This window comes from Oncorhynchus mykiss, chromosome 26, assembly GCF_013265735.2.
Source record: "Oncorhynchus mykiss isolate Arlee chromosome 26, USDA_OmykA_1.1, whole genome shotgun sequence".
NCBI classification, from domain to species: domain Eukaryota; kingdom Metazoa; phylum Chordata; class Actinopteri; order Salmoniformes; family Salmonidae; genus Oncorhynchus; species Oncorhynchus mykiss.
In genome coordinates this window covers 8287930-8315069 of record NC_048590.1, presented here as the reverse complement: position 1 = coordinate 8315069, position 27140 = coordinate 8287930, and the positions used below count along the sequence as shown (strand labels likewise).

The window sequence follows — 27140 nt, the reverse complement described above, 5'->3', positions numbered from 1 at the left end:
CCTGTTCCATTCTAGTTTCTCTACATCAGTCCTGTTCCATTCTAGTTTCTCTACATCAGTCCTGTTCCATTCTAGTTTCTCTACATCAGTCCTGTTCCATTCTAGTTTCTCTACATCAGTCCTGTCAGTAGTGGTGTTTATCTACATGTTAGTAGTGAGATCACACCATACATTCACAGTGTAACTTAAAAGCCTTAAGCTCTGGATCACACTTAATTTACTCTGTTCAGAGATGGAATGATGGATGGTAGAGAGAGAGGGAATGATGGATAGTAGAGAGAGAGGGAATGATGGATGGTAGAGAGAGGGGGGGGGATTGTGGGAGCCTTGGACTGAGCGGATGAGTATCTCCGTGGTAACCAGGCCACAATCACTTAATCTGCTCTCTAATGAAGAAACCAGGGGGAGAGAAAGAGAGGGGTGGAGGGGGAGGGGGGTGAGAGGGAGAGATAGAGGGGGAGAAAGAGGGCATGAGAGAAAGAGCAAGAGAGAGCTAGAGGGAGAGCGAGAGAGGGGGCATGAGAGAGATAGAAAGCAAGAAAGAGAGCGAGAGAGTGAGCAAGAGGGCAAGAGAGAGAGCGAGAGCGAGAGGGCATGAGAGAGAGAGAGAGAGCTAAAGGGAGGGAGAGAGAGAAAGAGAGAGAGCGAGAGCAAGAGGGCATGAGAGAGAGAGAGAGAGAGCTAAAGGGAGAGAGAGAGAGGGAAAGAGAGAGAGCGAGAGTGAATGATGTCAGAGAATGAGAGAGTGAAACAAGAGGACAAAGGATGACAGAGTAGTTGGTGTGTGTTGATGAGTTCACATTCCCTCCCACCGACTCGACCTCAAACCGGTCCAACAGGGCAATAGAGCCGTGGCGGTCATGTCATATCGATCAGACGGTTATTGTCATGCACGGGTTTCATCCACTCAGAGGAGAGGCTGAGGTCCTGCACTGTATAGGCATGTTATCTGTGTCTGGGAAATGAGATACTTACGAAGAAGAGGACATTGAACAGGAACAGGAAGTACTTGATTGCCTTCATGCAGCCTTTCCCCATTGTGATCGCTCTGTGAACAACAGAATACAAAAATATTCAGTCATATTTTATTTGAAGAGTACTTAAGCATTAATATGATAGGATCATGAAGATACAAATCACAGGTCAGGTCAGACATCCCTGTGGTCGACGGAAGAGTTTAACACAACAAAGTACAGAGGGGACATGATCCACATAGTGTGCGTCTGGATTTGCTGGTGTGAGAGGCCTACAGTATAAGTGGTGACAGATGTCTGGAACCCCCTGACCTGCTGGCTAAGCTGCTGAGATGATAGGGACCTGGATCCCTAGGAGACAGATGCCTGACCTGACCTGCTGGCTAAGCTGCTGAGATGATAGGTGCCTGGATCTCTAGGAGACAGATGCCTGGAACCCTCTGACCTGCTGGCTAAGCTGCTGAGATGATAGGGACCTGGATCCCTAGGAGACAGATGCCTGACCTGACCTGCTGGCTAAGCTGCTGGGATGATAGAGACCTGGATCTCTAGGAGACAGATGCCTGGAACCCCCTGACCTGCTGGCTAAGCTGCTGAGATGATAGAGACCTGGATCCCTAGGAGACAGATGCCTGACCTGACCTGCTGGATAAGCTGCTGAGATGAGAGACCTGGATCCCTAGGAGACAGATGCCTGGAACCCCCTGACCTGCTGGCTAAGCTGCTGAGATAATAGGGACCTAGATATATAAGAGACAGATGCCTGACCTGACCTGCTGGCTAAGCTGCTGAGATGATAGAGACCTGGATCTATAGGATTACTGATAGACAACCATCCATTGGTGGGGAAAAAGTACCCAAGTATCATACTTGAGTAAAAGATTCCTTAATAGAAAATGACTCAAGTAATAGTGAAAGTCACCCAGTAAAATACTACTTGAGTAAAAGTCTAAAAAGTATTTGGTTTTAAGTATCAAAATATAAATCATTTCAAATTCCTTTACATTAAGCAAACCAGGCGGTATGATTTTGTAGTTTAAAAACAATGTACAGACAGTCAGGGGTTCCTGACTCCAACATCATTTACAAATAAAGCCGTTGTGTTTAGTGAGTCCACCAGATCAGAGGCAGTAGGGATGTTCTCTGTTTAGTGAGTCCTCCAGATCAGAGGCAGTAGGGATGTTCTCTGTTTAGTGAGTCCTCCAGATCAGAGGCAGTAGGGATGTTCTCTGTTTAGTGAGTCCTCCAGATCAGAGGCAGTAGGGATGTTCTCTGTTTAGTGAGTCCACCAGATCAGAGGCAGTAGGGATGTTCTGTTTAGTGAGTCCTCCAGATCAGAGGCAGTAGGGATGTTCTGTTTAGTGAGTCCTCCAGATCAGAGGCGGTAGGGATGTTCTGTTTAGTGAGTCCGCCAGATCAGAGGCGGTAGGGATGTTCTCTGTTTAGTGAGTCCGCCAGATCAGAGACAGTAGGGATGTTCTCTGTTTAGTGAGTCCGCCAGATCAGAGACAGTAGGGATGTTCTCTGTTTAGTGAGTCCACCAGATCAGAGGCAGTAGGGATGTTCTGTTTAGTGAGTCCTCCAGATCAGAGGCAGTAGGGATGTTCTGTTTAGTGAGTCCACCAGATCAGAGGTGGTAGGGATGTTCTCTGTTTAGTGAGTCCTCCAGATCAGAGACAGTAGGGATGTTCTCTGTTTAGTGAGTCCGCCAGATCAGAGACAGTAGGGATGTTCTCTGTTTAGTGAGTCCTCCAGATCAGAGGCAGTAGGGATGTTCTCTGTTTAGTGAGTCCACCAGATCAGAGGCAGTAGGGATGTTCTCTGTTTAGTGAGTCCTCCAGATCAGAGGCAGTAGGGATGTTCTCTGTTTAGTGAGTCCCCCAGATCAGAGGCAGTAGGGATGTTCTCTGTTTAGTGAGTCCACCAGATCAGAGGCAGTAGGGATGTTCTCTGTTTAGTGAGTCCACCAGATCAGAGGCAGTAGGGATGTTCTCTGTTTAGTGAGTCCACCAGATCAGAGGCAGTAGGGATGTTCTCTGTTTAGTGAGTCCACCAGATCAGAGGCAGTAGGGATGTTCTGTTTAGTGAGTCCTCCAGATCAGAGGCAGTAGGGATGTTCTGTTTAGTGAGTCCACCAGATCAGAGGCGGTAGGGATGTTCTCTGTTTAGTGAGTCCTCCAGATCAGAGACAGTAGGGATGTTCTCTGTTTAGTGAGTCCGCCAGATCAGAGGCAGTAGGGATGTTCTCTGTTTAGTGAGTCCACCAGATCAGAGGCAGTAGGGATGTTCTCTGTTTAGTGAGTCCTCCAGATCAGAGGCAGTAGGGATGTTCTCTGTTTAGTGAGTCCTCCAGATCAGAGGCAGTAGGGATGTTCTCTGTTTAGTGAGTCCCCCAGATCAGAGGCAGTAGGGATGACCAGGGATGTTCTCTGTTTAGTGAGTCCACCAGATCAGAGGCAGTAGGGATGTTCTCTGTTTAGTGAGTCCACCAGATCAGAGGCAGTAGGGATGTTCTCTGTTTAGTGAGTCCTCCAGATCAGAGGCAGTAGGGATGTTCTCTGTTTAGTGAGTCCACCAGATCAGAGGCAGTAGGGGATGTTCTCTGTTTAGTGAGTCCACCAGATCAGAGGCAGTAGGGATGTTCTCTGTTTAGTGAGTCCCCCAGATCAGAGGCTAGTAGGGATGACCAGGGATGTTCTCTGTTTAGTGAGTCCTCCAGATCAGAGGCTAGTAGGGATGACCAGGGATGTTCTCTGTTTAGTGAGTCCTCCAGATCAGAGGCAGTAGGGATGATCAGGGATGTTCTCTGTTTAGTGAGTCCTCCAGATCAGAAGCAGTAGGAACGACCAGGGATGTTCTCTGTTTAGTGAGTCCTCCAGATCAGAGGCTAGTAGGGATGACCAGGGATGTTCTCTGTTTAGTGAGTCCTCCAGATCAGAGGCAGTAGGGATGATCAGGGATGTTCTCTGTTTAGTGAGTCCTCCAGATCAGAGGCTAGTAGGGATGATCAGGGATGTTCTCTGTTTAGTGAGTCCTCCAGATCAGAAGCAGTAGGAACGACCAGGGATGTTCTCTGTTTAGTGAGTCCTCCAGATCAGAGGCTAGTAGGGATGACCAGGGATGTTCTCTGTTTAGTGAGTCCTCCAGATCAGAGACAGTAGGGATGACCAGGGATGTTCTCTGTTTAGTGAGTCCTCCAGATCAGAGACAGTAGGGATGACCAGGGATATTCTCTGTTTAGTGAGTCCTCCAGATCAGAGGCAGTAGGGATGACCAGGGATGTTCTCTGTTTAGTGAGTCCTCCAGATCAGAGACAGTAGGGATGACCAGGGATATTCTCTGTTTAGTGAGTCCACCAGATCAGAGGCAGTAGGGATGACCAGGGATATTCTCTGTTTAGTGAGTCCCCCAGATCAGAGGCAGTAGGGATGACCAGGGATGTTCTCTGTTTAGTGAGTCCCCCAGATCAGAGGCAGTAGCGATGACCAGGGATGTTCTGTTGATAAGTGTGTGAATTGGACCATTCTCCTGTCCAAATGTAACAACTACTTTGGGTGTCACGGAAAACGTTTGGAGTAAAGAAGTACATTATTTTCTTTAGGAATATAGCGAAATAAAAGTTGGCAAAAATATAAATAGTCAAGTACAGACACGCCCAAAACTACTGAAGTACTTTACACCACTGCAACCAGCAACACAACCTGCATCAGACTGTACAACCAGCAACACAACCTGCATCAGACTGTACAACCAGCAACACCATCTCCATTAGACTGTACAACCAGCAACACAACCTGCATCAGACTGTACAACCAGCAAAACACAACCAACAACCTGCATCAGACTGTACAACCAGCAACACACAACCCCAACAATCTCCATCAGACTATACAACCAGCAACACAACCTCCATCAGACTGTACAACCAGCAACACACAACCAACAACCTCCATCAGACTGTACAACCAGCAACACAACCAACAACCTCCATCAGACTGTACAACCAGCAACACACAGCAAAGTGAACAGCGAGCACAACAATCAATCTACCACAGCATGAAGCGGCTGGACACTGGTCAAACATCGGACTGAACTAACACTGGTCAAACATCGGACTTAAAACGGTCCCACAGCCAAGAGGCCCGAACGTGAATATATATATTGAAACAAGGCTGTTCCATTATGTTGACTAGTCAACATAAGACCAGTTTACTGCCATGTTAATGACAGGCCAGTCGTTACGGTGGTCTGTGAGTCAGACAGTTAAACCAGGCTAAACGGTCTCAACACACTGTTTAAAAACACAGGGACACACACAGTGGAAAACATGACAGGGCTGTAATATAGAAGTGGACACCAACTTGCACACCAAGGATGCATCCTAAATGCCACCCTATCCCCTATATAGCGCACTACTGTTGACCAGGGTCCTATATAGCGCACAACTGTTGACCAGGGTCCTATATAGCGCACTACTGTTGACCAGGGCCCTATATAGCGCACTACTGTTGACCAGGGCCCTATATAGCGCACTACTGTTGACCAGGGCCCTATATAGCGCACTACTGTTGACCAGGGCCCTATATAGCGCACTACTGTTGACCAGGGCCCTATATAGCGCACTACTGTTGACCAGGGCCCTATATAGCGCACTACTGTTGACCAGGGCCCTATATAGTGCACTACTGTTGACCAGGGCCCTATATAGTGCACTACTGTTGACCAGGGCCCTATATAGTGCACTACATTTACACCAGGGCCCTATATAGTGCACTACATTTAGACCAGGGCCCTATATAGTGCACTACAGTTGACCAGGGCCCTGTATAGTGCACTACATTTAGACCAGGGCCCATAAGAGAAAGGGAGGCTATTTGTAAAACCTCCATGAAGAATGAGGGATTCTCCAGACACTGCAACTTCGCCAGCTACAGCGCTGACTCGCCAGCTACAGCGCTGACTCGCCAGCTACAGCGCTGACTCGCCAGCTACAGCGCTGACTCGCCAGCTACAGCGCTGACTCGCCAGCTACAGTGCTGACTCGCCAGCTACAGTGATGACTCAATGTTAAGTTATGGGCATTTCCATGTAAAAGGACCCATGAGCACCAACATGTAAAGTTCATAGGAGCATGTCAAAATTGGGTGACAAATGAAAGTGAACCCACTGGGCGTCAATTCAATGTTTATTCCACATGGGTTCAACTTATGCCGGAGAAATGATGAATGAAATGATGAAATGATGAAATGTAAAGCGGCCTTTTCAAACAGCTCTTACATTAAAAAGGGCGTTATTATACAATTTTTCAAATTCAAAATTTTCAGTGTTATTCCAACCTCTTAAAACACAGGAATATCTTGTTTTTGACTGCACTGGGCCTTTAAAAAAGGTACTAGAAATAAAGTGGATTCAGAAAGTATTGGTACCCTTGATAAACATGAGCAAAAACCACTGCATAAAATAAATGTAAAATACTGAGCTATATTGTATTATTTTATACTAATACTCAAAAAGTTAGGGGTCAAATAGATTCACTTCCCTTGATTTCAATAGCTCACTTTGTGAGGATCAGGGCACAGACTTTTTCTAAAATGTTTTCTGAGATTGGAGAACACATTGGGAGAGATGTTCGACCATTCCTCCATACAGAATCTGTCCAGAACCTTGATCTCCTTCGTCTGAGTTTACGAACTTGTCCTTGTTCAATTCAAACCGCAGGTTTTCAAATGTGTCTCAAGGTCTGGAGACTGAGACAGCCATTGCAAAAATGTTGATTGTGTGGATTCATTTCTATGTGGATTTAAAATGTGTTGCTTGGGGTTATTGTCTTGCTGGGAGATCCACTTGCGGCCAACTGTCATTCTCCTGGCAGAGGAAACCAGGTTTTTTGGCAGAAATGTCCTGGTACTGGGTACAGTTCATGATGCTGTTGACCTTAACAACAGCCTCAGGACCGATGGAAGAAATATATCCCCAAAACATCAAAGATCCACCACTATATTTTTTACAGTAGGTTCGGGGTTTATTCTCATTTCGACAACCAAACCCACCGCTTGGCCAAAGAGCTCTATTTCCATCTCATTGGACTAAAGCACCAGTTCCAAATCCCGTGCCAATAACGTTTAGTAAACTCCAGGCGTTTACATTTGTTGGATGACAAGAAAATAGTGTTCTTATATTTAGTTTTAGCAGAAATTCTTTGCCTTCTTTAAGATGAAGAAATATGACCTAGTATTTTTGTCATTCTGTTACCCAACCTGCACTGTTCTTTAAGATGAAGAAATATGACCTAGTATCTTGGTCATTCTGTTACCCAACCTGCACTGTTCTTTAAGAGTAAATGTGTTTTTGTAAAAAATGTTCAGTGGAAATAGTTAAAAAGTAGTCCTCGTGTAAATGTTGTTCGGTTTGTTCAACGTTGCAATCAAATATATATATATTTTTAAAGCTTATACTTGAAAATTCTGAGTCTAAGCATCAATTTGTTATCGTGGAATTACCCTTCATCAATCACAGGTCTATATAAAAGTTCAAGAGCGAAGACCAAAGACCTAAAACAGTGAGGGTCCGGGCTATTGTCCCCCGACCACAATATTGGACGCAAATTGTTACATTTTCCAAAAATTCTCTATGTTAAAAACGCCACCGTTCACCGCCACCCAGCAGGTGAGCGTGAACTCACCGCGGCCTCCGCTGCTTTTGGTCATTCGTCTTTGCGGCGCGTCTCTTCTCTTAGCGGTGCGTCTCTTCTCTTAGCGGTGCGTCTCTTCTCTTAGCGGTGCGTCTCTTCTCTTAGCGGTGCGTCTCTTCTCTTAGCGGTGCGTCTCTTCTCTTAGCGGTGCGTCTCTTCTCTTAGCGGCGCGTCTCTTCTCTTAGCGGCGCGTCTCTTCTCTTAGCGGCGCGTCTCTTCTCTTAGCGGCGCGTCTCTTCTCTTAGCGGCGCGTCTCTTCTCTTAGCGGCGCGTCTCTTCTCTTAGCGGCGCGTCTCTTCTCTTAGCGGCGCGTCTCTTCTCTTAGCGGTGCGTCTCTTCTCTTAGCGGTGCGTCTCTTCTCTTAGCGGCGCGTCTCTTCTCTTAGCGGCGCGTCTCTTCTCTTAGCGGCGCGTCTCTTCTCTTAGCGGTGCGTCTCTTCTCTTAGCGGTGCGTCTCTTCTCTTAGCGGTGCGTCTCTTCTCTTAGCGGTGCGTCTCTTCTCTTAGCGGCGCGTCTCTTCTCTTAGCGGCGCGTCTCTTCTCTTAGCGGGCATATCTCATATCCAGAAAGGCACAGTGACTAAGGTCAAATGAAGTCTCCTAGACTCTAACCTCAAAACTGCTGTTGATGACATTATGGCAGTGATTTATTTATCATCTGTTAAGTTCTGTAACATTATATAGTAGAGAGGCTATATAACACAGTAGAGAGGCTATATAACACAGTAGAGATGCTATATAACACAGTAGAGGGGCTATATAACACAGTAGAGGGGCTATATAACACAGTAGAGGGGCTATATAACACAGTAGAGGGGCTATATAACACAGTAGAGGGGCTATATAACACAGTAGAGGGGCTATATAACACAGTAGAGAGGCTATATAACACAGTAGAGGGGCTATATAACACAGTAGAGGGGCTATATAACACAGTAGAGGGGCTATATAACACAGTAGAGGGGCTATATAACACAGTAGAGAGGCTATATAGTCTACTATCTAATACTAACAAGTGAGTGATTCAGACCATTATATCCGGATGAGATCAGGGCTCCGTCTCCAAGACGAAGTGAAAGCAGAGAGAATAAAGGGTCATCTCTTTTAAAAAATGTTTTGTCTCCAACCTCATTGGTTAATAAAAACACACTTTCAGCGAGTTCAGTAGCATACAGACTGTACACAGCGTATCAAATCGACCTTGTGTGTGTGTGTGTGTGTGTGTGTGTGTGTGTCAGACATCTGTCGTCATTCAAAGAGGCCGTAAACACATTGCTACACACATCTTACAGAAGACCCATCAGTAGTTTAACACACTACCGTAGCCGACCAATCACAGACCAGGTCCCGCATTCAAAGGTTCTCGGAGTTAGGAGTGCTGATCTAGGATCAGTTTCTGTCTTTTAGATCAGAATGATACAGGACAAAACGGACAGGGGGACCTAGTCCAGGATCAGTTTCTGTCTTTTAGATCAGAATGACAGGACAATATGAACAGGGGGACCTAGTCTAGGATCAGTTTCTGTATTTTAGATCAGAATGATACAGGACAATTTGAACAGGGGGACCTAGTCTAGGATCAGTTTCTGTCTTTTAGATCAGAATGATACAGGACAATATGAACAGGGGGACCTAGTCTAGGATCAGTTTCTGTCTTTTAGATCAGAATGAACAGGACAATATGAACAGGGGGACCTAGTCTAGGATCAGTTTCTGTCTTTTAGATCAGAATGAACAGGACAATATGAACAGGGGGACCTAGTCTAGGATCAGTTTCTGTCTTTTAGATCAGAATGAACAGGACAATATGAACAGGGGGGCCTAGTCTAGGATCAGTTTCTGTCTTTTAGATCAGAATGAACAGGACAATATGAACACTGAAGAGGCACAGTCCCTCCTCCTCCTCTCTCCTAACCCCTCCTCCTCTCCTAACCCCTCCTCCTCTCTCCTAACCCCCCCCTCCTCTCTCCTAACCCCCCCCTCCTCTCTCCTAACCCCCCCCTCCTCTCTCCTAACCCCCCCCTCCTCTCTCCTAACCCCCCCCTCCTCTCTCCTAACCCCTCCTCCTCTCTCCTAACCCCTCCTCCTCTCTCCTAACCCCTCCTCCTCCTCTCCTAACCCCTCCTCCTCCTCTCCTAACCCCTCCTCCTCCTCTCCTAACCCCTCCTCCTCCTCTCCTAACCCCTCCTCCTCCTCTCCTAACCCCTCCTCCTCCTCTCCTAACCCCTCCTCCTCCTCTCTCCTAACCCCTCCTCCTCCTCTCTCCTAACCCCTCCTCCTCCTCCCTCCTAACCCCTCCTCCCTCCTAACCCCTCCTCCTCCTCCCTCCTAACCCCTCCTCCTCCTCCCTCCTAACCCCTCCTCCTCCTCCCTCCTAACCCCTCCTCCTCCTCCCTCCTAACCCCTCCTCCTCCTCCCTCCTAACCTACACTAACCCCTCTTCATCTCTTTTCTTCCACCTCATCATGTTATTTTCCCTTCTCCAAACCGTAAAGTATCCCAGGAGCCTCCAGAGCAGAGGGCTTTAGGATCATATGACAGCCTTTCCAAATGGCACCCTATTCCCTATGTAGTGCACTACTTTTGACCAGGGCCCATAGGGCACTACAGTGTTTAGGGAATAGGGTGCCTTTTGGGACACAGGCCTTTTCTTCTGCTTTCACTTCAGGGTGTCAACAAACAAGTCAGTTCAGTTTCTCTCTCTCTCTCTCTCTCTCTGAACTTGCTCTTTTTTCCCCTACTAGTTGTTCTGCTTCTCCTCCCCTGTTTCTATCTGTACCAGGCACTACTGAGAGAACACATTGGGGTTGGCTGATACAACACTCAGTAAAGTGAGATAAGAGTGTATGAGAGGGAGAGAGAGGGGGGGGAGAGAGGGAGAGGAGGGGGGAGAGAAAGAGAGAGGGAGAAGGGGAGGAGGGGAGAGAGAGTGAAAGAGAGAGAGCGAGAGCGAGAACGAGACAGAGAGCGAGAATGAGAGAGAGAGTGAAAGCACTGGGTCAACAATCAGAGTTTGAAGTCAGAGTGAGAGCTTGCAGGTCACTTTGCTTCCACTTTCTGTCTACATGTGTTTGCATCAGAGGCGGTTGGTGCCGTTTATGACGAGGGAGGATTCAACTCTTTTTTTATGAGCATTACAGCATATTGGATGACTGTCATTCATACTCCATTCACCCAGTTCAATATAACATTGATAGGGTTTAGGTTACTACATGATACTCTAATTGTCCCTATACCCATCATGAGGTTGCTACAACCAGGCCTAAACCCTATACCCATCATGAGGTTGCTACAACCAGGCCTAAACCCTATACCCATCATGAGGTTGCTACAACCAGGCCTAAACCCTATACCCATCACGAGGTTGCTACAACCAGGCCTAAACCCTATACCCATCATGAGGTTGCTACAACCAGGCCTAAACCCTACACCCATCATGAGGTTGCTACAACCAGGCCTAAACCCTACACCCATCATGAGGTTGCTACAACCAGGCCTAAACCCTACACCCATCATGAGGTTGCTACAACCAGGCCTAAACCCTATACCCATCATGAGGTTGCTACAACCAGGCCTAAACCCTATACCCATCATGAGGTTGCTACAACCAGGCCTAAACCCTACACCCATCACGAGGTTGCTACAACCAGGCCTAAACCCTACACCCATCACGAGGTTGCTACAACCAGGCCTAAACCCTACACCCATCACGAGGTTGCTACAACCAGGCCTAAACCCTACACCCATCACGAGGTTGCTACAACCAGGCCTAAACCCTACTGATATGTATAATCAGGTGCAAGTCCTTACTCATTTTTTATTTAAATTTGCCACTGCTCAACCAACAGCCTGTCGATCCCAACAAATCGACCAGTCGACTAAACAGGGTAAAATGGGCCTAAACTAAAAGGAAAAGTAAGGATATTCTAGACTAGATCTACACTGTTTCTAGACCAGGGATGGGACACTGATGGGGATGGGGGCCACAAGAAAATTAAAAACTCATCAGGCTGCTGTGGTTCGTGGGTCTGAAAACCCACATCCATTTTTTTTTTGTTTTCATGATATTCCAAATGCCTGTAAAATCGCAAGAATCTAGTTTTGTGTTGTTCATGTTTCTGAGCGTTTAGGTGCTGGTTCTCATGTTGTCTTTTTGGTCTCGTCTCCTTTGTTTCTCTGTGCATCTTCCCATTTACACCAGAGATCTGGAAATAAATGACGAGATGCTCATGTCTCCGCCCGAACAATGGGAATTGCTGTCCCAAAGGCAGAAAGGCAGGCGACAAGCTTAGGTCCAAAACAAGCCCATATAAATGCATTGGGGTGACTGTGGACAGATTTTGGAGTAAAACCTCTTGCTTCGCCTCTTCCTCTATGATTTACACACAACCCCTCCCCTCACCCCAAGCCCCTCCCCTCACACCAAGCCCCTCCCCTCACACCAAGCCCCTCCCCTCACACCAAGCCCCTATTAGATTATTGTTGTCTGTTTGAAATACAGTGTATTTGACCTTTCATTGTACAACGCTTATTTAGAGAAAACATATAAATAAAATACCTAGATGTGGTGAATTGCCCAGAAGTTAAAAATAAATCAAAACAAAAACATTGAGATATGATTTTTTTAGGCCATATCATATCACCCAGCCCTAATTCTACTCATTTTGCCATGGAAGAGAGAGAATAATTAACAGTTTTTACAGCTCATTCCCTACAATTCTACTAATTTTGTCACGGGCTGGAGGCAAACGTTTTGCAGTTTTTAAATATGATAACTGATGATCAATGGACTCCACCCCAGTCGGTAGTTAAACCATGCTCGCGACACGTTTAGACTAACGCTCACTACCCACGTTTAGACTAACGCTCACTACCCACGTTTAGACTAACGCTCACTACCCACGTTTAGACTAACGCTCACTACCCACGTTTAGACTAACGCTCACTACCCACGTTTAGACTAACGCTCACTACCCACGTTTAGACTAACGCTCACTACCCACGTTTAGACTAACGCTCACTACCCACGTTTAGACTAACGCTCACTACACGTTTAGACTAACGCTCACTACACGTTTAGACTAACGCTCACTACACGTTTAGACTAACGCTCACTACACGTTTAGACCAACGCTCACTACACGTTTAGACTAACGCTCACTACACGTTTAGACTAACGCTCACTACACGTTTAGACTAACGCTCACTACACGTTTAGACTAACGCTCACTACACGTTTAGACTAACGCTCACTACACGTTTAGACCAATGCTCACTACACGTTTAGACCAACGCTCACTACACGTTTAGACCAACGCTCACTACACGTTTAGACCAATGCTCACTACACGTTTAGACCAATGCTCACTACACGTTTAGACCGATGCTCACTACACGTTTAGACCGATGCTCACTACACGTTTAGACTAATGCTCACTACACGTTTAGATAGATGGCCCCTAGAATAATTTCCCCCCCCCAAAAAAAAAAAAATGGCTGACTGCTGATGCAAAACCAATCATCTAAAATGTCACGTTGTGTATTCTATTATTCTAAATGTCAACAGTAAGTTGAGACCCCGACTGAGTTCACCTCCGCGGGCCTACAGTTGCCCATCCCTGATTTAGACATAGTGTGTTTAAGGGAATAAGAATCTGCTTTTGTTTACAGTATGTGTGTGTGTGTGTGTCAAGACACGATACTTCCATTACTGCTGTGCCACTGGACTCTTCTTCAAAATGTTAGTCCCCCCCCTGGTAACATAGAAACTAAAACTATGAGATACTGTATCTGGAGCGCCTACAGAGAGATAATGAAAGAATGTGCTTCTGTTTGTGTGTTAAAAAGGTGAAATGTACAAAGATAAGACAAAGATACGATAACTTCTGACATTAGTTGTTCCGTCTGCAGGGTGACATTAGCGTTCATTCTGACACACACGATCCCGTGCACAACTTAGACACAGACTCCTTTCACACCACTGAGCTGGTTAAAGCCGTGCAGGACAAGACAATTCAGTCTAGGGGTTTCTGGGAAATACATGCCCTCTCTGGAATGGCTATATACAGTCGAAGTCGGACGTTTAGTCACTCTGTCTGGAGTCACTCTGTCTGGAGTCACTCTGTCTGGAGTCACTCTGTCTGGAGTCACTCTGTCATGTTTGGCCTACTTGTTAGATGTGTGTATACAGTTGAAGTCGGAAGTTTACATGCACCTTAGCCAAATACATTTAAACTCAGTTTTTCACAATTCCTGACATTTAATCCTAGTAAAATTCCCTGTTTTAGGTCAGTTAGGATCACCACTTTATTTGAAGAATGTGAAATGTCAGAATAATAGTAGAGAGAATGATTTATTTCAGCTTGTGTATCTTTCATCACATTCCCAGTGGGTCAGAAGTTTACATACACTCAATTAGTATTTGGTAGCATTGCCTTTAAATTGGGTCAAACGTTTCAGGTAGCCTTCTACAAGCTTCCCACAATAAGTTGGGTGAATTTTGGCCCATTACACCAGCTCTGTCAGGAGGAACGGAGTCAGGTTTGTAGGCCTCCTTGCTCGCACACACTTTTTCAGTTCTGCCCACTAATTTTCTATGGGATTGAGGTCAGGGCTTTGTGATGGCCACTCCAATACCTTGACTTTGTTGTCCTTAAGCCATTTTGTCAAAACTTTGGAAGTATGCTTGGGGTCATTGTCCATTTGGAAGACCCATTTGCAACCAAGCTTTAACTTCCTGACTGATGTCTTGAGATGTTGCTTCAATAATTCCACTTAATTTTCCTCCCTCATGATGCCATTCATTTTGTGAAGTGCACCAGTCCCTCCTGCAGCAAAGCACCCCCACAACATGATGCTGCCAGCCCCGTGCTTCAGGGTTGGGATGGTGTTCTTCGGCTTGCAAGCCTCCCCCTTTTTCCTCCAAACATAACGATGGTGATTATGGTCAAACAGTTCTATTTTTTGTTTCAGCAGAGGACATTTCTCCAAAAGGTGGTTTTGGAGCAGTGGCTTCTTCCTTGCTTAGCGACCTTTCAGGTTATGTCGATATAGGACTCGTTTTACTGTGGCTATAGATACTTTTGTACCTGTTTCCTCCAGCATCTTCACAATCTCCTTTGCTGTTGTTCTGGGATTGATTTGCACTTTTCTCACCAAAGTACGTTCATCTCTAGGAGACAGAACGCGTCTCCTTCCTGAGCGGTATGAAGGCTGCGTGGTCCCATGGTGTTTATACTTGCATACTATTGTTTGTACAGATGAACGTGGTACCTTAAGGCATTTGAAAATTGCTCCCAAGGATGAACCAGACTTGTGGAGGTCTACAATTTTCTTCCTGAGGTCTTGGCTGATTTCTTTTGATTTTCCCATGATGTCAAGCAAAGAGGCACGGAGTTTGAAAGTTGGCCTTGAAATACATCCACAATTAGCCTATCAGAAGCTTCTAAAGCCATGACATTATTTTCTGGAATTTTCCAAGCTGTTTAAAAGCACAGTCAACTTAGTGTATGTAAACTTCTGACCCACTGGAATTGTGATACAGTGAATTATAAGTGAGATCATCTGTCTGTAAACAATTGTTGGAAATATTACTTGTGTCATGCACGAAGTAGATGTCCTAACCGACTTGCCAAAACTATAGTTTGTTAACAAGAAATTTGTGGAGTGGTTGAAAAATTAGTTAAATGTGTAAGTGTATGAAATCTTCCGACTTCAACTGTATAAAATGTTGTGTTTATTAGTAGCAAATAAGTAGGCAAAACAAATATGTTTAAATTTGACAAATCAGTGCTGTAGGGTTGTCACTCTTCCAGTATCTTGATACCAGGAAGTAAGAAAGTAAGGAAACAAAAACACTCCTAGTGTTGGAAGGAAAACACTCCTAGTGTTGGAAGGAAAACACTCCTAGTGTTGGAAGGAAAACACTCCTAGTGTTGGAAGGAAAACACTCCTAGTGTTGGAAGGAAAACACTCCTAGTGTTGGAAGGAAAACACTCCTAGTGTTGGAAGGAAAACACTCCTAGTGTTGGAAGGAAAACACTCCTAGTGTTGGAAGGAAAACACTCCTAGTGTTGGAAGGAAAACACTCCTAGTGTTGGAAGGAAAACACTCCTAGTGTTGGAAGGAAAACACTCCTAGTGTTGGAAGGAAAACACTCCTAGTGTTGGAAGGAAAACACTCCTAGTGTTGGAAGGAAAACACTCCTAGTGTTGGAAGGAAAACACTCCTAGTGTTGGAAGGAAAACACTCCTAGTGTTGGAAGGAAAACACTCCTAGTGTTGGAAGAAAGACACTCCTAGTGTTGGAAGAAAAACACTCCTAGTGTTGGAAGGAAAACACTCCTAGTGTTGGAAGGAAAACACTCCTAGTGTTGGAAGGAAAACACTCCTAGTGTTGGAAGGAAAACACTCCTAGTGTTGGAAGGAAAACACTCCTAGTGTTGGAAGGAAAACACTCCTAGTGTTGGAAGGAAAACACTCCTAGTGTTGGAAGGAAAACACTCCTAGTGTTGGAAGGAAAACACTCCTAGTGTTGGAAGGAAAACACTCCTAGTGTTGGAAGGAAAACACTCCTAGTGTTGGAAGGAAAACACTCCTAGTGTTGGAAGAAAAACACTCCTAGTGTTGGAAGGAAAACACTCCTAGTGTTGGAAGAAAAACACTCCTAGTGTTGGAAGGAAAACACTCCTAGTGTTGGAAGGAAAACACTCCTAGTGTTGGAAGAAAAACAGCCTCGTGTTTCTTCCAGATTCACAAAATTTTACATAAAGTCTGTGTTTTTAAAAAAAGGACCTAAGTGTTTCATCTGCTTTATGTTTTTTTGGCCAAGGAAATTCTGGTCCGCGGCAGTAGGGCCACACTCTGGTCCGCGGCAGTAGGGCCACACTCTGGTCCGCGGCAGTAGGGCCACACTCTGGTCCGCGGCAGTAGGGCCACACTCTGGTCCGCGGCAGTAGGGCCACACTCTGGTCCGCGGCAGTAGGGCCACACTCTGGTCTGGTAGTACGGTCACACTGGGATTGTGACAACCCTTCTTCTCATGTGTCGAGTCAAAGAGGCTGAGTGTGGACATGTTTAACACCAGTCTCATTAGTCACTCCCATCCTACAGGCTGTCATCACACATCATCCTAATGGCTTGATAATGAAGCTAGAATACAGGCTTCCCCTGTTAGAGGACAAATCACACACACACACACCCCGTTTTAATGGAGCGGTCGTCCACTTGAACGAGCCTGTTCTCCAAGCAGGGCAAGGTTAAGTTTCATCAGCGTTCAGCTGGTCTAGCCAGTCTCTGGTTAAGACTACACACAAACTGTTCTCCAAACCCACACAGCACGTCCCTTAACACCTGCCCTCCTTAACAAAACCTGTGCACTCACTGGCCCCCCTCTTCTACATCTCTCACACACACACACACACACACACACACACCATAGCCAACATCCTCCAGCAACCATCCTCTAGACAGAGAGACAGACAGGACAGGGCCCCGCTTTGAGTTGGCCACCAAAACAAAGGCAGCTTTCAGCCACTCTGATCCCTGAACAAAAGGAGAAACTCAACACGGAGAGGAGGAGAGAGGACCAGCCGTACATTCAAACTGCGTTCCCCCAGATAACACCCTATTCCCTATGTACCGCGCTACTTTGGACCGGGGGCGCATAGGGCTCTGTTCAAAAGTAGTGCACTACATAGGGAATATGGCGTCAGTTGGGACACAGGCCTCTTCACTACAACAGCAGACCGATATGAAAGATGTCCCTTTCTCACCAGAACAATGGTTAGTTATGACCAAGTGACCAGAGGCTGTTTTTAAAGGGGTTTAACTATCCCTGCCTGGTTGAGGTATCTGGCCTGGGAGGACCAGAGAAACAAGGGGGTTGAGGTATCTGGCCTGGGAGGACCAGAGAAACAAGGGGGTTGAGGTATCTGGCCTGGGAGGACCAGAGAAACAAGGGGGTTGAGGTATCTGGCCTGGGAGGACCAGAGAAACAAGGGGGTTGAGGTAACTGGCCTGGGAGGACCAGAGAAACAAGGGGGTTGAGGTAACTGGCCTGGGAGGACCAGAGAAACAAGGGGGTTGAGGTATCTGGCCTGGGAGGACCAGAGAAACAAGGGGGTTGAGGTATCTGGCCTGGGAGGACCAGAGATACAAGGGGGTTGAGGCATCTGGCCTGGGAGGACCAGAGAAACAAGGGGGTTGAGGTAACTGGCCTGGGAGGACCAAAGAAACAAGGGGGTCGAGGTATCTGGCCTGGGAGGACCAGAGAAACAAGGGGGTTGAGGTATCTGGCCTGGGAGGACCAGAGAAACAAGGGGGTTGAGGTATCTGGCCTGGGAGGACCAGAGAAACAAGGGGGTTGAGGTATCTGGCCTGGGAGGACCAGAGAAACAAGGGGGTTGAGGTATCTGGCCTGGGAGGACCAGAGAAACAAGGGGGTTGAGGTATCTGGCCTGGGAGGACCAGAGAAACAAGGGGGTTGAGGTATCTGGCCTGGGAGGACCAGAGAAACAAGGGGGTTGAGGTATCTGGCCTGGGAGGACCAGAGAAACAAGGGGGTTGAGGTATCTGGCCTGGGAGGACCAGAGAAACAAGGGGGTTGAGGTATCTGGCCTGGGAGGAGTAGAGAAACAAGGGGGTCGAGGTAACTGGTTTGGGAGGACCAGAGAAACAAGGGGGTCGAGGTAACTGGGTTGGGAGGACCAGAGAAAGGAGGGGGTCGAGGTAACTGAGCTGGGAGGACCAGAGAAAGGAGGGGGTCGAGGTAACTGGGTTGGGAGGACCAGAGAAAAAAGGGGGTTGAGGTAACTGGTTTGGGAGGACCAGAGAAACAAGGGGGTCGAGGTAACTGGGTTGGGAGGACCAGAGAAATGAGGGGGGGGGGGGGGGGGGGGGGTTCGAGGTAACTGATCTGGGAGGACCAGAGAAAGGAGGGGGTTGAGGTAACTGATCTGGGAGGACCAGAGAAAGGAGGGGGTCGAGGTAACTGATCTGGGAGGACCAGAGAAAGGAGGGGGTCGAGGTAACTGATCTGGGAGGACCAGAGAAAGGAGGGGGTCGAGGTAACTGATCTGGGAGGACCAGAGAAAGGAGGGGGTCGAGGTAACTGAGCTGGGAGGACCAGAGAAAGGAGGGGGTCGAGGTAACTGAGCTGGGAGGACCAGAGAAAGGAGGGGGTTGAGGTAACTGAGCTGGGAGGACCAGAGAAAGGAGGGGGTTGAGGTAACTGAGCTGGGAGGACCAGAGAAACAAGGGGGTCGAGGTAACTGAGCTGGGAGGACCAGAGAAAGGAGGGGGTCGAGGTAACTGATCTGGGAGGACCATAGAAAGGAGGGGGTCGAGGTAACTGGGTTGGGAGGACCAGAGAAACAAGGGGGTGTAGGGTGAGGATCAGAAAGGGGGTGAGAGGTTAGAGGTGTCAACAGTGAGGGGTGCTGCCTGGACTTGTCAGCAGTGTGAGCCCCAACAGTCATGAGCATCCTGGCCATAGGGCTCTGGTTAAAAGTAGTGTAATATATAATGGCACCCTGGCCATAGGGCTCTGGTTAAAAGTAGTGTAATATATAATGGCACCCTGGCCATAGGGCTCTGGTTAAAAGTAGTGTAATATATAATGGCACCCTGGCCATAGGGCTCTGGTTAAAAGTAGTGTAATATATAATGGCACCCTGGCCATAGGGCTCTGGTCAAAGTAGTGTACTATAAAGGGAATAGTGTGCCGTTTAGGTTGTACCCCTGAACTCCACTGATGGTAACAGAACTAGTTTGAACCTCCCAGATAACTTCATTAAAAAGACTCCTTCTGTGACGTTCCCATGACAACCGACCGGGGGAAAAGGGGGGGAGGGAGGGGGGGATGATGGGGAGGGGTGTTTGTCTGAATGAGGGAGGCTCCTGCTGAGAAACAAGTCTCATGCTTGCCCCCCCCAGCTACCAGGAACATGTAAACAGAGGAGAAACACATGGTTCAGACTATAGAGTCTAGTAGTTACAGGGGTGCAGTGTTCTCTACTGTGGCTGCAAGGATTAGGGACTAGTTAGAGTTTTGGGGTCAACGTCTGAGGGCTCATCGGTTGAATTTGAGGAGTTAATCTGATTCAACGATGTCCTTTTGAATAAAGAAGCAACCTGCTGGGTGGAACCACTACAGACATCGTCCCATAGGTGATGGGTGGGCCCGCCCCCACTGGTAGAACAGCTGCCCACTGGGAGAGCAGCCTGTGATTGGTGGGCCCTCCCCCACTGGTAGAGCACCCGGTGATTGGTGGGCTTGATTCATTAACAGTTCATGCAGTCTACCACTAACAAGCCTAGAAAGCAAGTAACCTCGGTCCCAGACTGGAACCTAGAATACATGAACAACATCTCAGCAGATATTACAGGTTCTATGAACAAAGTCTGACACACACAACCTACAGCGTCAGTGTGACACACACACACACACACACACGGAATGCAGGCAAACTGCAATCCCGTTCATAAGAAACTGTTTGAAATTATTTACTGTGTGAGTGTCTAAAACAACACTTAAACTGTCTGTACTGGGAGCTTTTCCATCAGAAAGGACCCATGAGCACCCAGAAGCCTTTATACACAGAGGGCACGCCCCCCCCCCCCCCCTCTAAGATTTGTCCTCAATTCAGCTTCAGCTGAAGCCAGCTTCATAAAATTGCTATCAATCAAGTTAGTTGGACGAGATAACTACTCTATCTTAGCTGGGATGCCTGCTGGCAAGCTTGGTAGACTTCAGAGAAAAAGCAAGCTATAACTAAAATGTAGTGAATAACTCACATTTCTTTCAGTCTTTCACCCAGATTTGAGCAGAGGTGCACAGAAGCATATAGTCCAGCGAGGTGATCAGATCAACATCTCTGAAGTAAAAGTGAAAGAACGTCTCTCTCAGCCAGTCATCTCTGGCATCGATGAGAGAGGCATGTCCACACTGGGGGGCAGGAGGGCTGGGGGGGCAGGAGGGGGCAAGGCACGTCCAGACTGGGGGGCAGGAGGGGGCAAGGCACATCCATACTGGGAGGCAGGAGGGCTGGTGGGGCAGGAGGGGGCAAGGCACGTCCATACTGGGAGGCAGGAGGGGGCAAGGCACGTCCATACTGGGAGGCAGGAGGGCTGGGGGGGCAGGAGGGGGCAAGGCACGTCCATACTGGGAGGCAGGAGGGCTGGGGGGGCAGGAGGGGGCAAGGCACGTCCATACTGGGAGGCAGGAGGGCTGGGGGGGCAGGAGGGGGCAAGGCACGTCCAGACTGGGGGGCAGGAGGGCTGGGGGGGCAGGAGGGGGCAAGGCACGTCCAGACTGGGGGCCAGGAGGGCTGGGGGGGGGGGGGGGGGGGGGGGGGCAGGAGGGGGCAAGGCACATCCAGACTGGGGGGCAGGAGGGGGCAAGGCACATCCACACTGGGGGAGCAGGAGGGGGCAAGGCACGTCCACACTGGGGGGGCAGGAGGGCTGGGGGGGGGGGGCAGGAGGGCAGGAGGGGGCAAGGCACGTCCACACTGGGAGACTGGCCAACTGATGTCATCGGTGTACTCAGCACCCACCCACTAATGTGATACCATTAGGGTGCCCACCAATCACAAACACACAGCTAGCTCTGCCCACCAGTCCCACACACACACACAGCTAGTTCTGCCCACCAGTCCCACACACACAGCTAGCTCTGCCCACCAGTCCCACACACACAGCTAGCTCTGCCCACCAGTCCCACACACACAGCTAGCTCTGCCCACCAGTCCCACACACACAGCTAGCTCTGCCCACCAGTCCCACACACACAGCTAGCTCTGTCCACCAATCACACACACACAGCTAGCTCTGCCCACCAGTCCCACACACACAGCTAGCTCTGCCCACCAGTCCCACACACACAGCTAGCTCTGCCCACCAGTCCCACACACACAGCTAGCTCTGTCCACCAATCACACACACACAGCTAGCTCTGCCCACCAGTCACACACACACACAGCTAGCTCTACCCACCAGTCACACAGCTAGCTCTGCCCACCAGTCACACACAGCTAGCTGTGCCCACCAGACACACACAGCCCTCCTGCCCCCCAGTGTGGATGTGCCTTGCCCACCAGTCTCACACACACACAGCTAGCTCTGCCCACCAGTCTCACACACACAGCTAGCTCTGTCCACCAGTAACACACACACACACAGCTAGCTCTGCCCACCAATCACACACAGTTAGCTCTGCCCACCAGTCACACACAGCTAGCTCTGCCCACCAATCACACACAGTTAGCTCTGCCCACCAGTCACACACAGCTAGCTCTGCCCACCAGTCACACACAGCTAGCTCTGCCCACCAATCACACACAGTTAGCTCTGCCCACCAGTCACACACAGCTAGCTCTGCCCACCAGTCACACACAGCTAGCTCTGCCCACCAGTCTCACACACACAGCTAGCTCTGCCCACCAGTCTCACACACACAGCTAGCTCTGCCCACCAGTCTCACACACACACAGCTAGCTCTGCCCACCAGTCTCACACACACACAGTTAGCTCTGCCTACCAGTCACACACAGCTAGCTCTGCCCACCAGTCTCACACAGCTAGCTCTGCCCACCAGTCTCACACACACAGCTAGCTCTGCCCACCAGTCTCACACACACAGCTAGCTCTGCCCACCAGTCTCACACACACAGCTAGCTCTGCCCACCAGTCTCACACACACAGCTAGCTCTGCCCACCAGTCTCACACACACAGCTAGCTCTGCCCACCAGTCACACACACACACACAGCTAGCTCTACCCACCAGTCACACACACACAGCTAGATGTGTGTGACTGGTGGGCAGAGCTAGCTGTGTGTGTGTGATTGGTGGGCACCCTAATGGTATCACATTAGTGGGTGGGTGCTGAGTACACCGATGACATCAGTTGGCCAGTCTCCCAGTGTGGACGTGCCTTGCCCCCTCCTGCCCTCCTGCCCCCCCCCCAGCCCTCCTGCCCCCCCAGTGTGGATGTGCCTTGCCCACCAGTCACACACACACAGCTAGCTCTGCCCACCAGTCTCTCACACACACACAGCTAGCTCTGCCCACCAGTCTCACACACACAGCTAGCTCTGCCCACCAGTCTCACACACACACAGCTAGCTCTGCCCACCAGTCTCACACACACAGCTAGCTCTGCCCACCAGTCTCACACACACACACAGCTAGCTCTGCCCACCAGTCTCACACACACACAGCTAGCTCTGCCAACCAGTCACACACACACACAGCTAGCTCTGCCAACCAGTCACACACACACAGCTAGCTCTGTCCACCAGTCTCACACACACACAGCTAGCTCTGCCCACCAATCACACACACACAGCTAGCTCTGCCAAACAGTCACACATATGATATGAAACAAGACTGATAGTCTGTTATAGAGAGGAGATATGAAACAAGACTGATAGTCTGTTACAGACAGGAGATATGAAACAAGACTGACAGTCTTACGTTGACAGTTACATACAGTGCTACTAGTATGTAGGTTGAGTGCTGTGTGTCTGTATCTGTGTGTGTTAGAACAGCTACTGTAAACACACACACTAGTCTGATGCTGTCCTAAAGGTCTCCTCTGCTTCCCCCTGACCTGCTACTAAGTTGAGTCCCAAATGGCAAACTATCCTGTATATAGCACCCTACAGCACCTGGTCAACAGTAGTGTACTATGTAGGGAATAGGTAGTACTAGTAGTGTACTATGTAGGGAACAGGATGCCATATGAGACACAGGAAAAAAACTCTCCAGCAGGGAGATGGTTTTGAACACACAGTCTCTGCTTTAGCCATCATTGGTCTGGTAGAAACACGTTCCTAAACGACCTCTGTTCTGGGGTCCGTGTTCAAAACAGGAGCGCTGATCTAGGATCAGGAGCCCTCTCTCTCTCTGTCCATGTAATATTATCCATTACAACGATAAGACCAAACAGATGTGAGATCAGCCTTGAGATAATATAATATACATGGCTCCCTGCCCAAAACGGTGAACGCTGCCGTGGAGAAGTACTTGGCAGTATGTTCCACGTGTCGGAAGTATCATCTACACTATAGAACGTGTGGAGGTCAGTGGATGGAAGGACTCCACACTGTTCAACCGTCCGTTTTAGTTTGAACGTTCAGACACAATATCAAATACAACAGATAGGAATGGAACTCATACCAACGTGGGAGAACATTCTAGACCAGCTAATGGAAGAAGAAAAACCAGAACAGATGCGTTATTTTTTTTTCCATAACAATAAAGATAAACCCTGAAGTCTGTCAGAGACGGAAAAAGGAATGTTTCAGACTTCCATATTCAATTTCACAATTAAAAAAAAAAAAAAACACCTCTCAAATATATATGTAGAACACTACAAGAGACGTTGCAATGTTGAACAACAAAGTGTGTATATTTTGTATATATTTTGTGTATATATTTTGTGTATATCATGATGCATCAACAATGATTCCGCATATAACTTCACTACAGATGTATCCACATCAACAGGAGAACAGACGTTATGGTTAGAAAGTTCCAATGCCTGGGATACGACTGGTCTCAATTACAGACGTTAGTGTTTGAGTTCCACACACGCACGCCACATCAGCAGTAACTGATGAAAACACAGGACCATTGCTTTTATCTTTCCAACGTTTATATCCCCCCGAATTCTGTTTAAATTCATCATTCTACATACACTCCCATTCCACTTTTCTCTTCCAAAGGGCTCATCAAAATGTCAAGCGTGTCACCCCCCCAAAAACAATTGCGCTTCTATCCAAGGAAAAACGTAGGCTAACCATTTGCAAAAAAAAACTACAAATCATATTGTGTAATACCAATGCGCAAAGTTTGCCTGGTATAATTACTTACGGTTTGGCGTAAAGTTTGTAGGGGGGGAATAAAAGTTGGTGCAACGGAGTGGTCGGTCTCCTTGTCCTGTTGTGTGTGAGCTGTCTGTCTGTTGGACTTTGGACTGATAATAACAAAGCCAAGAGTGATCAACACGACGCGGAGCGGAGCGCGGACCGGACCGAGAAGAGTGGAGATCCTAGCTCTAGTGCCGGGCGTTACGTAACCAGCTGTTAACTTTTAGAAAGGCTCAGCGTCAGCAACAAGCATGTTAGTGTAACGGCTCGGAACAGAGCGAGGGAATCCTCTGCAGTCTCCCACCATTTTAGCGAGCCTACGCGCAATGCCCTTCTTTAACCCCTAAATCCCCGTGACGCTCGAGCGTAATTATCATGTCTGTATAGAACAAACATCAGATGCATTGATTGGGTAGGCCTACAGACTGAAATTGTATTTCTTTAATATACCATTGCACGTCGACCTACATTGAGGTATAATAAATCAACGCGGATGATGAGGTGAAGAGACGTTTGACCTTATAGATGGGTTTTATTGCAGGTTGAAAGTAGGTTGATGCAGTCGTAGGGGCTATACTGTCATGAAACCATTAAGCTGTGGCCCCAAAGCTGCAGCTACTAATAGCAACAATACCCCGTGGCGCAGAGTCTATTCCGACCATCTCATTGGACAGACAAAGGCAGAGCCCCCTTGATCGGCAGGTAGCCTAGTGGTTAGAGCGTTGGACTAGCGAAAGGTTGCAAGATCGAATCCTCCGAGCTGACAAGGTACAAATCTGTCGCTGTTCCCCTGAACAAGGCAGTTAACCCACTGTTCCTAGACCGTCATTAAAAATAAGTATTTGTTCTGAACTGACTTGCCTAGTTAAACAAAAAATCCAAACATATGGTATCATCTCATTGGACAGATAAAGACAGATGATCCACACATATGGTAACATCTCATTGGACAGATAAAGGCAGATGATCCACACATATGGTATCATCTCATTGGACAGATAAAGACAGATGATCCACACATATGGTATCATCTCATTGGACAGATAAAGGCAGAACTCCCATGATGATCCACACATATGGTATCATCTCATTGGACAGATAAAGGCAGAACTCCCATGATGATCCACACATATGGTATCATCTCATTGGACAGATAAAGACAGATGATCCACACATATGGTATCATCTCATTGGACAGATAAAGACAGATGATCCACACATATGGTATCATCTCATTGGACAGATAAAGACAGATGATCCACACATATGGTATCATCTCATTGGACAGATAAAGACAGATGATCCACACATATGGTATCATCTCATTGGACAGATAAAGGCAGATGATCCACACATATGGTATCATCTCAGAAAGCATGGCCTTTTAACTCTCTCCAATATCCAGTCTGTTTGTGGTAACATTCCACTCTAAGCATTTATTGATTTTATTTTTTATTTTATTTATGCGTTATTTTACCAGGTAAGTTGACTGAGAACACGTTCTCATTTGCAGCAACAACCTGGGGAATAGTTACAGGGGAGAGGAGGGGGATGAATGAGCCAATTGTAAACATAGCATGCCAAGGAGTGTAATGAACGTTAAACAGACAGGTACCCAGGCTAGGGTTAATGTTCTCTAATGAGTGTAATGAACGTTAAGTACCCAGGCTAGGGTTAATGTTCTCTAATGAGTGTAATGAACGTTAAGTACCCAGGCTAGGGTTAATGTTCTCTAATGAGTGTAATGAACGTTAAGTACCCAGGCTAGGGTTAATGTTCTCTAATGAGTGTAATGAACGTTAAGTACCCAGGCTAGGGTTAATGTTCTCTAATGAGTGTAATGAACGTTAAGTACCCAGGCTAGGGTTAATGTTCTCTAATGAGTGTAATGAACGTTAAGTACCCAGGCTAGGGTTAATGTTCTCTAATGAGTGTAATGAACGTTAAGTACCCAGGCTAGGGTTAATGTTCTCTAATGAGTGTAATGAACGTTAAGTACCCAGGCTAGGGTTAATGTTCTCTAATGAGTGTAATGAACGTTAAGTACCCAGGCTAGGGTTAATGTTCTCTAATGAGTGTAATGGATGTTAAACAGACAGGTACCCAGGCTAGGGTTAATGTGCTAATGGTTCTCTAATGAGTGTAATGAACGTTAAACAGATGGGTACCCAGGCTAGGGTTAATGTTCTCTAAGGAGTGTAATGACAGTGAAACAGATGAGTACCCAGGCTAGGGTTAATGTTCTAACGGTGTTAACATGTACAGTGAAGAGATGTAGCAGACGTTCTCTCAGAGCCTGGTGTTTGACCTTCCTCAATGTCACAAGTACTACTGAAGGTTCAGCTTCATGTGTTCCTCTCACACAATAACACAAAGGACTCGGTCTGATAGGTGTGTTCGTAACCAAGCGGGAAGGGGGTATTTACCAGCATGCGACTGGGGGAAAACCCCCACACTGAACGCCCCTCCAACTGGTAATTACTAGTGGGGGAAACTCATCATCTCTGAACTCCTGACTCCTCCCACATGCTGACCTCTGATGTCACATACTAAGGAAATGACCTCTATAGCAACATTATTTGGGGGGCATTTAAATGTAACAACA

At 47.5% G+C, this 27140-nt stretch overlaps 1 protein-coding gene across 1 annotated transcript in view; it reads right to left on the bottom strand.

Moving 5' to 3' along the window:
- LOC110526874 (CD82 antigen) overlaps positions 1-24627 on the bottom strand; it is a 59124-nt gene extending 34497 nt beyond the window's left edge. Inside the window, exons 1-2 of the mRNA XM_036963846.1 lie at positions 24540-24627; positions 976-1048 (exon numbers count right to left, since the gene is read on the bottom strand). Of these exons, the coding sequence (XP_036819741.1) occupies positions 976-1038 (63 nt within the window). The 5' untranslated portion in view covers positions 1039-1048; positions 24540-24627. The remainder of the gene's footprint in view (positions 1-975; positions 1049-24539) is intronic.
- Between the last annotated feature and the right edge of the window lie 2513 nt (positions 24628-27140).